The sequence below is a fragment of the Danio rerio genome, chromosome 19 (assembly GCF_052040795.2).
Source record: "Danio rerio strain M-AB ecotype USA chromosome 19, GRCz13ab, whole genome shotgun sequence".
Taxonomy (NCBI): domain Eukaryota; kingdom Metazoa; phylum Chordata; class Actinopteri; order Cypriniformes; family Danionidae; genus Danio; species Danio rerio.
The window spans coordinates 12,923,347-12,936,838 of NC_141039.2; the positions used below are offsets into that span (position 1 = coordinate 12,923,347).

At 33.0% G+C, this 13,492-nt stretch overlaps 1 protein-coding gene across 9 annotated transcripts in view; it reads right to left on the minus strand.

The window, feature by feature from the left end:
• The window catches only part of ctdp1 (CTD (carboxy-terminal domain, RNA polymerase II, polypeptide A) phosphatase, subunit 1), a 214,229-nt gene that overhangs the window by 186,586 nt on the left and 14,151 nt on the right, over window positions 1-13,492 (minus strand). For all 9 annotated transcript variants that reach the window (XR_015515860.2, XR_015515861.2, XR_015515858.2 and 6 more), the window contains 2 exon segments: window positions 8,599-8,749; window positions 5,121-5,211 (listed from right to left, as the gene is read on the minus strand). Coding sequence is in view for 2 of the 9 variants with exons in the window: in NM_001002873.1 (NP_001002873.1) it covers window positions 5,121-5,211; window positions 8,599-8,749 (242 nt within the window). In the remaining 7 variants the exon portion in view is untranslated.

Consider the following 13,492-nt stretch of genomic DNA (forward strand, 5'->3'; position numbering starts at 1 on the left):
GTTTGCTGCCTTCTTTTTTATTCTAAGTTTTGGCGTTGTGCGATGTGCATTTGTTAAGTTGTTCGTTTTTGTTATTTTCCTTTTGAACAATATAAAAATTACATAAATTTTAATTTTCCACTGTATTTAAAAAAAATGTATTTTAAAAACAGTGTATTTTTTTAAAAAAATGCGTTTTTGCTACAGTATTTATTTATTTATTTATTTATTTATTTTTATTTTTTGCCTAGTTTTGTACTAGGCCTAAGTTGCTAATAAGTTTATTTGATTTATTTTGAAGAACGAATTTTAGTTTATTTTATTAAAAACTGTTTTTTTTTGGTTTGTTTGTTTGTTTGACATGTAACTGTTACAGTTTGTATTTTTGATAATAAATTATTAAAATGCACAGGCAGTCTGATTGCTGTTTTTATGTCATAATTAGCCTATAACGTTCTGGTCACTGATTTTTGTGTGTAAGCACTGTATTTAAACGCTTTACTATTTCGTTTTAAGCGCTTAATTTTCGTTTTGAATGCGCTAATATCATGCTTTAGCATTTTCTGTCACGTGGAAGTGTTAAACTTCAACTTGGACTATATTCCTAGTATATACGCAAGTTATTATATTAATATCATAAATGAATGATTATTTGATTAATCGCTAAAATGCAGGAATGTTAGTCGACTAGGAATATCTTTAGTCGGGGGCAGCCCTAGGATCAGTAGACTGCTTCAATCTTTCACTCACTTGTACTTAGTCATTTTAGCGAACAACTCAGATACTGTTGGCTGGTTCCTGTTGGTTGTGCGTCTTTTTTACCGACGCCATTATAACGACAGAGATCACTGCCTATTCACAAGTCCCGCAGAAAAAGTGATTGACAGGTGGTAATTATGTGTGTATCTTGCCTTTATTCATTTACTGTATGATTTGTTTATGGGTAAAACAAAGACCACGCAGGTCAGGTAGTTTATACGGTAGGCTACAAATAATTAATTGGTCATTATTTAATTAATTATTCATAATCGAAAATCGAATCCAATCGTGCCTTTAGAATCGAAAATGTAATCGAATCTAGGATTTGGAGCATCGTGACACCCTTACACGTTACTAAAGGTACGTTAGTGCTCAAAAGTTTGTGGTTGTATTATTTTTTTATATATTAATCTAAGCGAGGGGTCAGGGCTGCACGATTAATCGAAAAAAGATCACAATCTCGATTCGACCCTACACACGACCTTAATTCAGCTTTTCTATGATTCAGCCAAATATATTTACAAGGTCAGGAGAGAAGAGTAAAGGCGGACACACAAGTCTTCACAGCAACATGGACACATTCAAATGGCGTTAAAAGTGTCATATACTGTATTTATAAGGTATAATTCACCCAAAAATGCCATCCCTGTCTAAATGTAATGATGTATTCACGGCTGCGAAATCACATAAGGTGACCGTAAGCTGTTTGACTACCGAGAATGTGCACGCAAAGATCGTATTCTGTGACTCTAGTAGGCGCTGTTCTCACTGTTTGGCTTAAACTCGCTCCAACAGGCTGAGTGCACATCATTTAAATGATCATATTGCATTTTACAGTTATGATTACGACGACAAGCATTTGATATGTTTTTTCTTTGCTAAAACAGTGTTGTGCATGAAAATAAATGCTTACCGTGTTAGTATAACTAGCCTATATAATGTTACAAATATTGCAAGAAAGAATCTGATAATGACAAATGTCTGATTTTACCAGTGAAAACAAATGGTCTAATAATGCCGTCAATGACAAATGACAAGCACATGTCTCAAATATAATAATTCAACATCAGAATTATGAATGGTTGTATTCTGATGTCATCACTTTACTGTGAATTAACAAACAGGACATATTGAAAGTCTGTTCAAGTCCACCATCATGACTACAAAACTTTGCATTTTAAGCAACAGTGGACCTACACATAGGCCTAATTTTATTATTAGTATTGTTTTACCATATGCTTGAGAATTAACAATAATAATAATAGCCCACTAATATTAACCTTTATTTTACATTTACAGAATCGTGAGGAAATAATAATCTTTATTTTAAGTAAAAAAAAAAATTGTGATTCACATTTCAGCCAGAGTCGTGCAGTCCTACAAGGGGTTTGCAACCTTTTTAGCCTACGACCCCCAAAATAACAATGCCAGTAACTCGCGACCCCTAATATCATCTGAGATGGTAATGTAATGTAATGTATTTTTTATTTAGTGCCATGTCAGCAACCAAGGCTATTTTCATGGCAGGAATCTTTCAACAATAAATATACAATTTAAAAATCAACAAACAAAATAAAACATAAATTAAATAAGATTTTTTGTGTTAATACATGATAAAAATTCTAAAATCTTTTCTGGTTTCACTTTGTCAAAAATGTCCTTAAAAGAGTTCATTTCATAAAAAGTCCTTCTGGAATCAGTAAAAGCAGGACAGTCCAGTAAAATATGTTTTACAGTAAGAGGAGTTTTGCAGCACAAACACTGAGTAGGGTTTTCACCTTGGAGCAAAAAACCATGTGTAATTCTCGTTTGCCCAATACGACATCTGGTAAAAACTACTTGATCAAATCGATTCTTAAAATGTCTTAAAATTCTGTGTGAAACTTCAGGTTGGATTTCATGTAGTTTATTGTTTTCTAATGCATCCCATACCTTTTGCCACTTGTTTAAAATGTAAGCGTTGATAAAAGATTTCATCTCTGACGGAGGAATTTGGCATTTGTTCACTACTTGCTTCAAAGCATCTTTAGCAGCTGCATCAGCTCGCTCATTTCCTAAAAGTCTGACATGTCCAGGAACCCAGCAAAAAATGATGTGATAAAACTGATTTTGTAGTTGGTGAACTTTAGTTAAAATATTGTCAATCAAAGGATGATCATTCGTTGAAGATTCCATAACTTGGAGGCATGATTTAGAGTCTGTAAAAAATGATGGATTTCTTTTGTTGGCCATTTTCTATATACTCCAATGCTAAAAGTAAAGCGCGGGCTTCAGCTGTGAATATGGAGCATTCTTTAGGCAGACTGATTCTATGACTTTGTTCCCCTGTCACCATTGCTGCTGCTACATTACTTTCCATCTTTGAACCATCTGTGAAGATTGGTATGTGCTGAGAATATTGAGTTCTGATATCCAGGTACTGTTGTTTGTACATATTGGGATGAGTAACTCCTTTCTTTCTGATGTCCTAGCTCCATATTGATTATAGGCGGCTTTAAATTCCAGGGAGGCAATGAGTTGAAGTGTATTTGTTTTAAAATGTCCAGGTTTAAAAGTGTGAATTGATACGTAAACCAAAAGGCATCTGAGATGGTAATAAATAAACCTTGCACACAAAAGTGCAGTTATGTGGGTCTGTGTTATTTAATTAATCTATGTATTTATTGCTGGTTTGTGCTTGTTGCGATCGAGTACTAGAAGGAGTGTTTCTACCCGGCTTATCCAGGATTGGATGATGCCCGTGACGTCACTGGGGATTCCCACTATATAAAGCTGACAGCAATGGCGTCTCTAGCTCTCTCTCATTTTATCTTGCAGTCTCTCGCCCTCCCTCAGCTCGGTGGTGGCTTGCGCTCAGGCGGTCTGGCTGGCGGTGCTCCGCAAGTCGATCATTCATCCAGATGCCGCTCCATTTAGTGTTTCGTTCATGTTAATCTTTTGATTCTTAGTTTGTAATGCGTTAACTAGTTTGTTTATTTTGATACTTTGTTTTGTAGCAGGTAGGGGTTTATTTTTCATAGTCACGGTTTGTTATTTATTTAGTTTAGCGAAGGTAAGCAGTGGCCCGGAAGACTCACCTATTTTTATTCCTTTCACAGGAGTTAGGTAAGATCTGTCCATTTAAAGCAGTATAGTTAGAGACCTGTTTACCTTAGCTGCCCTACCTGTCTACTTGATTTTTGTTAATGTTTTGTCTTTTGAAAACTTATGATTTAAGAAAAATTAAACATATTGACGGAACGTCAATTTAACCATTCAACGTCTGTGTCTTCAATATGTTCGGCTCAAACCTTGATTGTTGTTGTTATTCGAGCCAGTTTTGAGTTTGGGCCGTAACATGCACACATACCAAAACGGCCAAGTTTATTCATCATTTAATTTTGGAGAACGCCACTCGGAGACCATCCTCCATGTTCAGTTGTGGCCTGTATTTATTTTCGATGTACATAAATGCCATAAAGGTGTCACAAATTCAATGTGCTGCATCTGACGCTATTGCTATGTTTTAATATAATGTAATCACCCTGGGAGTCGCAAAAAAAAAAAATCAAAAGGCGGATTTTTTTTGTATGTTGTGTTTTAATATATTAACATGTTAACAACATGACTATTAATTTTGTTTTTCAGTAGGTTATGGATAAAACATGGTCATTCTAATAGTTTAATAAAATTTTACTTGATTTTTGGAAAATCGCCAAGCGACTCCCGCCTTATTGTCCCGCTACCCCCACTTTGGGAACCACTGGTCTAAACTTATATAGTTTAGTTTCTTAATACTTTAACAAACTACAAAAACCAATAAACAAGTTTAGACTAAACTAAAATCTAATTATATTAGCAATGACAGTCAAATTAAAATACACTTTTTTTGTTGCTTGCTCAAACTACTTGTGCAAAATGAGCTGAAACAACAGAATTCTTGAGTTTTTTTTAGACAACTTAATTGTTTTATGTTCAATCCACTTTTTAAATTTGTAAAAATAGAGAAGTTAACTTAATCAATTTGTAATGGGACAACATGAAAGAAAGTTTTGTAAAATTTGCATTTTTCACAGTGTAGAAACACTATTGGATTAAAAATGAATGTATTTCCTATATTTAAATATCGCCTTACAGGCCTCACCGGTGCTACCAAGTAAAAAAAGTTAATTTCAAGCCTTGTAACATGATAAAAACTATGGTGAATTTTCTCTTAATGGTAAAAAATATAAATGGCAGTTTTGATCGTCCTGTCCGATATAAATAAATGACCTCCCAATGGTTATTAAACAGAAATGTATGTTTTGTTCCAACATCAAGATTTATTTATTGTGATTTGTTATTTTAAGCACTGATTTCATTCTGCTCGCCACCTTTGGTGTAAAGTAAAAGCATTGTCTCACCTGAGGTTTCCTGTCTTAGAGAAGGGATCTATGCATTCGTCTCTAGACAAAATCCGATGAGAGAAGAGCTTCTTTTCTGGGTCTAAAAAACCTTTTGAAAAGAGAAAAAAGCCTGGTATGAGTAAGAGAAATAGTAAAAAAATAAATAAATAACTTTCATTTCTTTTTTAAGATAAAGCATAATTTATGGCTGGAAGCAGAGCTGTAATCTCTGTAGTTTCGCTTGGACAGCACTAAGACTATTTACAGCTATAATAAAACGGAAAAACGGAGGAAAAAATAATGCACTTCTTTTGTGTTTTCAAATTGCACCACCGGCAATCTTCACTGTCCAGCTTTTCACCAAAATCAAGACTTTAATTCAGAAAAATCCTTGCTTTATCCACTGCTGATTGTGTCTATATGAATCACCGGACATAGTTGTGTGCAAAGTTCTGACAGCGAGATACCGAACATTCGATAAAAATGAAATCAAATGAAATATTTTGAAAAATAAATGAAAGTTGTAAACATCATGCTTCATCCCACTTTTACACACAAAAAAATCATTTAGCGTATTTCATATTTAACACACACACATACACGTATACACATACATACATATACACACACCCACATTTTACAAATACACAGTTGAAATCAGAATTATTAGCCCTCCTAATTTATTAGCCCCCCTGTATGTTTTTTCCCAATTTCTGTTTAACAGAAAGATTGTTTAACAATTCAAGATATTACTTTTCAGCTTAAATTGTAATTTAACTAGGTTAATTAGGTTAACTAGTCAGCGGCAATGGCCTAGTGGTTATGTGTGCCGACTTGTAGTACCCTGGTGCTCACGTTGATCAGAGTTCAATTCCTGGCTCGAGATCCTATGCCAATCCTTCCCCTCTTTCAGCACCTAATGCTTTCCTGTCTGTTCTCCACTATCCTATCCCAATAAATAATAAATTTATCCCAAAAAATAATAATAAATTTGGTTAACTATGTTAATTAGGCAAGTCATTGTATAACAACGGTTTGTTTTGTAGACAATCGAGAAAAAAATATTGCTAAAGGTGGCTAATGATATGGACAATAAAATGTTTTTTTTTACTGCTACTCTAGCCAAAAAAATAAACAAAACAAAAAAGACTTTCTCCACAAGAAAAAATAGTATAGGAAATACTGTGAAATTCCTTGCTCTGTCAAACAGAATTTGGGAAATAAGTGACTTTGTGTGCATCACATTAATGTTAACATTTTTGTCATTGTTTTGTTAATGTCAATATGTTAATGTTTTGTTGGACTGCATTTATTCGCTATAAGATACAAACCAACAGTAATATATTGTATAAACTGTTTAGCATACATATAGATTTTGAAATGTAATTTATTCCTGTAACGTCAAAGCTGGATTTTCAGAATCATTACCCCAGTCTTAACTATCAGACGATTTACAAGAAATCATTGTGATCTGTTGATAACGTGCGTGTAATTATTAGTGTATAAAATTATTACTATAACAATGCACTGACTGCAATTTTTACAAATGCATTAAGTCATTTGCTAAAGTTGCACTGTATACTTCGGTCAAATAGTAAACACACATGCAATAAGTCCCTACAAAGACAAATGCGTAAAATGCATAAAGAATACTTTTAAAAAATTGTTCCCGTTACAAAAAAAAATACACTATGTTAAAAACTTTGCTGAACTACAATTTAATAACAACCAAATAAGCAAACCTCAAATTAACCATCATAATATAAAGTTGAACCAATTTTCCCCAATGTTAATAAATGTATAATGAGCAAAATTCTAAGTGTTTTGCAAACAAAAGTAGCAAAATGTGCAGGTATTTTATTGCAAAACAAAAGATGGCTGACCTTCCAAACTGACGGCAAACTGTACAAAACATCGCTTCATTTTTTATAAATGTCTGCTTCCAAGTTGTTAGAAACAAATATTTTCCTTTAGCAGCATTACCTAATGTTGACGTTATGTTGCCATCTCTTCACTGTACTGGTTGTTACGGGAAAAAAAAAAAACGTGCTCACAACAACCAATCAGATAAGAGGAACCGAGAAGGTAGCATTTGAAGGCTTAAAAACACAAACTGTTTCTTGATTCTGACAGTTTTTGCACGCAATTAACAATAAGTCACAGCCAAATTAAACTTTAGTGACAGGGCATCAGTGGCCCGATCGGGCCAGTAACGATCCTGTCTACTGTCTCGAGCATCTCAGACGCTGGCCACGGGCCATCGGGCAGTCCTTATTATTGAGCCCTGCATTCAGACATGATGTTTAATAGGCTGGTCTGAAACAAAACTAAAAACATTCTAAAACATTTTTTGGTTCCCCTTACTGCATAACAAATCTTATAAAAGTCTCCCAAACAGTACAACAAGGTAAATAAAAAAGAAGAAATAAAAAACATTGATCAAAAACAAGTCTTAAACAAACAGAAATAAAAAAAATACAAAATCACTGACTAAAATCTTCAAGCCTAAACTTCGAGTGAAACTGAACTAGCGCTTGTACGCAAGACAAACACTCACATATGCAAAATGCGCACATGCCTGCATGTTAGGCTTCCCTGTCATTAACTGCATTATAGAAAAGTGGCTTTGAATGATTAAAAATAATAATAATACAAATTTCACAACATCTTTTCCGATTATAAACTAAAACACAAATTCCTGAAAATGCAGCATTCATAAAAAGTCAGATTCGGATGTTCTTGTTCCAGTGTACCAGTCCAGCTCTTAATTCTTATGAAAGAATGTATATATCACTCATAGTATTATCCTTGTACATTCTAGCTTGCATTTAGTTTATTTTTGTACTTCATTGTTCTTTCATTGAAACTTGAGCTGCACATTTGTTTTGGACACAGTAGTCCACATACACAAAAACACACAACACCAAGCATTAATAATACCAACAACAAGACATTTACAATAACCATCAAGGTATGAATAAATTATAGACGACAACAATAAAAACTTTGAAAAGTGCGAAATCCCTAAACTGATTTTGTTTACTAGTCATTAAGCAGATGTTTTATGACAACAAGAAACAGAAATGGCCAAATAGTGGGAGAATCCAAACCTTAGCCTATAGCAAGCCTACTATTTACATATTGGCTGTTTAGTAGTACTTATAAAGTACATATTCAGCATGATCATATTCTATATCCATAATACTACAATTTGTTGTAATAAATATGCAAACACAGCAAACTTTGCACCCATCAAATGCTAAGAATATGAACAAATACTGCCACCTGGTGTTATAATAAAAGAACAACATGATCTCTCATTCACTAGGCAAAGGGGGGTGAAACGCTGAGTGCTCAGAAAAAAAATACATTTGTAACTTTCCTCAAGGTCTGAAGTATCATTCATGTTTTACAGCATAAAGGGAATAGAAGAAATCTTTTTACAAATTTTTAATTTAAAAAAAAAAAAAAAGTCTGCCACATGACAGTAATGTACCTGCAATAGTGTGAGCGTACAAACGGCTGCCGAAGGTGAAGACGTGCAGCTCAAAGAGTTTGGCGATCTTTTCAAGAAAGTCTTTGCAGTGAGGTCTAAGTCGTGTGTGAAGCATAGGTTCCCCTCGTCCTAGCTGGAAATGAAAGATTCCCTGAAGAAAAATATAAACAAGATCATGAAAAGATCAACTTAACTAGAAAACGACACAATATATAAACTAGCATAACAATATTAGACACTTTAGAATAATAGTCCGTTAGTTAATATTACTTAATATATTAACATTTAGTATAAATAATCTTGCATTAATTAATCAGAGTTCAACATTTACTAATGCATTATCAAAATTCAATCATAGTTAATGCAAAGGGAATGAACATGAACTAACGTTATTTAGCTTAAATTACATTAACGTTAACAAAGATGAATAAATCCTGTAATAAATGTATTACTAATTGTTTGTTGATGTTAATGAAAACATTAACTAAAGGACCATTGTTTTTTATTTTTGATAATGTGACAGTTTGGACTTTGTAAGATTACCATTTATTGATTTAAAAAAAAAAGTATCTTATACTCAGCAATGCTTTATTTATGATTTTGAAGACTGTAAAAATAGTAACAAAACTATTACCTTTAATCAAATATTATCATTTAAAATGCCCGCTTCGGTTTTTCGAATATTTTAAAATATAATTTATTCTGGTGATGTCAAAGATGAATTCAGCATCATTACTCCAGTCTTCTTGTTTAAAATAGTTCTTTGAAAATAAATACTGCAGGGGTCTATGGAAAAGATTAAAAAAAGTTAATAATTTATTTAATACACTACAGATTAATAAAGTAAATTAAGTAAACCAGTAACTTTACAAAACTAAAAAACTAAAACTATTATTCTTTAAATTTTTTAACCAATTATAATTCTAAAAATTAATACAAACCATAAGTTTACATACGATTTAAATAAGCTGTATAAAACATAAATGATTTATTCAAGTGACGTTTAAATAAATATATACAAGTTAAACTGTATGACAAAGTAATGAAATAAGTAAACAAATGTGTGAATAAATGAACTGAATAAATACACTTTATTACAAATAAAAAAAGAATAACTCAACAATACTTTACTACAATAATACTAACCCATTTATAAAATGAACTTCTCATGGTATAAACTGGATGTTTATACATGTACTATATATACTGCCAATATGCACTTTACAATATGGGAGTCATTCAAATGTTTACAATTTATATAGTCCTTTAAAAGACTAAAAACACCAGAAATAAAAATAAAAAAATAAATAACTTTATTTTAACTTTAAAAGCATGTCGTATTTGAATTTGTATTATTTAAATGGCAAAATGTAAAGACAATTTTATTTATTTATTTTTTTTATTATAGTCTAAAGTAGGCATGGCATGATAACTGTTTTCAAGGTATACCGCGGTTTGGAAAAGTCAAGGTTTAAAAACTGACAAAATGTTCTGCTATACCGTTCCTAGGGTACATTTTTTTTTTCATTTTGTTTTTAGTTCAGGAAAACAGTATTTCCAGCAGAAAAATCTAAAAATCTGTGTTTTGGAAACTAATGAAGACAGCAAAAGTCGATGATTCATTTGAATTATTAAGCCTGACATGTTTACTGCCCCAAAATATTTTAAAAGTTTAATAAATAAAATATATTGTGTTCAAAGGGGAAAAAAGTTTTGCTTTTTTACCCAGACATTTAAATAGAATATATTTTAGAGCAGTAATCACCGTAAAACCGAGATATTTTCATCCAAGGTTATCATATCTAGTCCAAAGTTTAATGCAGTGAAATAATTATTTGTCTTATTTGGATGGCAAAATTTAAGCTACACTGTGACTAACGCTATTATCTCAAATAACATGTTTGATCGAATACCCAGAAACAGTTTGAGTTTGTCTTCATTGAATCATTTCTTTTTAAAGAAAATCTTACTAGCCCAATTTCCTTTAAAGCAAAAAAGCAAGAACACACATCCTTTTCTATACTCCTGCATTACAGTCTGTCAGGAGCCTTTTCCACAGAAATATATTCTTGGAAAAAGCTTTAGAAAACAACACGCTGACAACGATTCTAATAGCAGACATAATACAGTCTGCGAACAAACCATTTGAGCCTCTGATAGTGCAGTTAATGGTCTGGTAATCGTGTGGTATTAAGATCTGAAATACTTTTTTGTTTGAGCTGATCTATTGAGCGAACGCAAGATGAAAGCGTCTTCACGCCTACGAGAAGAATGAATCAAAAAAAATGGAAGATTACAGAGAGAGAAAAAAGTAAGATGTGGAGTCATTTAAAAGGACTCAATCAATGCTCTGCTGCATTTAGGTTCTTCAAAGCCACAGTAACACCCACCGCAGCTCTGCTTCAATGAAATATGCAAATGAGATTTCCAAGAAGTAAAAAGAAAGAATACTGTACGTCTCTCTATATGTTGTTGTTGTTTTACCAACATCAAACAGAATGAAGAAATTGTGGATACATCTTTTGAAAACATCAAAGCTGTACACTAATAATAAATTAAAGCAGTGGCTTAAAAACAAAATAAGGACATAAAGAAATCAATAAAAATAAAAGTAATATACACTAGAGGTGTGAACCTACACTAGTCTCACGGTTCTGTTCAGTTACGATTATCATGCCATCGATTCGGTTCAATTCGATATTTCGGTGCATCACGGTGCATTGACAGTGCTTTCCATACACAGTTTTAAATTTTCTTCACAGCAGCATTTCTTGTATTAAAATGTATGAATATATTTATATTTATATACTATTTGTAATACAATTTTGTCATTTAATACAAACAGTGAGATATATAAACTGTAACTTTAAACAAAACGAGTATTTAGCAAATAATATAAACAAATATAAATATCCAGCTCAATTTCTGACCCTTGTCTAGTTCTCTTACACCCCTTTGATTGGTCACACCCTCAAAAAAAACGGTTGCGATTGGCTCTTGCGCGCTGCGTTCTTCACAGATGAGTGATGCTGATAAGCGGCAGGCGGCAGCGGCGATCTCACAGCTGATGTATGATAGACACGGTGGAGAAAACTCTGCAGACGCGCTCGTTTCTGGATGCAAAAGTAACGCTGTAAAACAGCCGAGAAGAGAAGAAAAGCCACGCCAGCAGGTCAAATGGGCCACTGTGTGTGTGTGAGAAAGAGAGAGAGAGACAGAGCGCGCGCGCGAGAGAGAGAGAGTGAGAGTGAGAGAGAGAGAGAGAGAGAGAGAGAGAGAGAGAGAGAGAGAGAGAAATGGAGTAGGCTACTTTCATTCTCTCGATCTCAGTGAAATAGGGGCTTTTGTTGTATATGTCAGTGAAAGACTGATCCAGCAAACACAAACAGTGAAATTGTGCACAGTTTATGAGTTTTAAGTAGTTAAAGCGCTGTAAATACTCCCGATCGCCTCCCTCGCGACTGAGCGCATATGAGGTAAATGACGTCAGTAATAACCGGTTATGATTATTACTGAACCGATACCGAATTGTCCACGTCTGCATCGCAGTGCACCGAAAAAACGATTATTTTTGACACCCCTAATATACACTGTAAAAATGCTAGGTTCCACACAATTCCTTCATGTTGTCCCAACACAAACTGACTAAGTTATCTTAACCATTTTTACCAATTTTAATAGGTTGAAACAATTACCTTGTCCCAAAACCTTTTAGGAATTGTTTCAAGTCATTTTAAATAAGTAGTTAGAACAAACAGCCAACAAGTCATTTCCTGATTGTATGCTACTATAATAATGCTCAGAATGACATCTCCAACTATCTGTGAAGCACATAAATAATGATTTAAATTGCTCGTGATTTTTTTAATTACGCCTAGTTTACACTACCGCATTACAAGCTTGTTTTTAACCCAATTTAAAAGTTACCAACCTCGCCGACAGATCGGGCAGTGATCAGGAAAATCACAGACTGCACCTTTAAGACTTCTACAATGTTAAAAAAGTTTTCTATTTCTATTATTTGATTTTCTTTCTATTCATCAAATACTGCATTTCTAAAAACATAGAGCAAGTTTTATAACAAACAATTATTATAATAACAATTATATTGAAGGAGCAGAACTGTTTTCAACATTGATAAGAAAAAGGAAATGCATCATGAGCACCAATAATACACATTAGACTGATTTCTGTTGGATCGTGTGACACTGAAGACTGGAGGGATGATACTGAAAATTCAGCTTTGAATCACAAAAGTAAAACAAATATCCAAATAAAAATGTTAGATGGCTCATCCAAAAATCCTCTACTTGTCCCAAACCAGTTTGAGTTTCTTTCTACTGTTAAACACAATGGAAGATATTCTCAAGTATGTTGTAAAAAAAAAAACAGCCGCTGAATTCCAACATTCTTGAAAACATTTAGTTTTGTGATCAACAAAAGAAAGAAATTCATAAAAGTTTAGAACCACTCGAGTGTGAGTAAATAGTGAGTAAATTTTCCTTTTCGGGTGAACTATCCCTTTAATAATATATCAAATTGACTATCAAATTGAAGGTGCAGTAGGTGATCTGCCAAAATGCTAACATTATCAGAATAGGTTTGAAAATGTACGAAATTGTACACAGGTCAGCAGGATGCAGAAATTATATTTACCCAAAACTGGCATTGGGGTAAAGTTAGTTTTATATTCACACAATCAGACTTTTTCCTCAATAATATAATTTTAGAAAAGTATTTTTTGCAAATTCTAAATAGTAAAATCATATAATCAGCCAATGACTATAAAATACATCATTGTTCACATTCAATTAAATAATGCTAGTGTTGTTTTGAAGTCATTCCTACATGCTACTTCAGATCCAATAACCCGCGGAACCCTTGAATAAATATT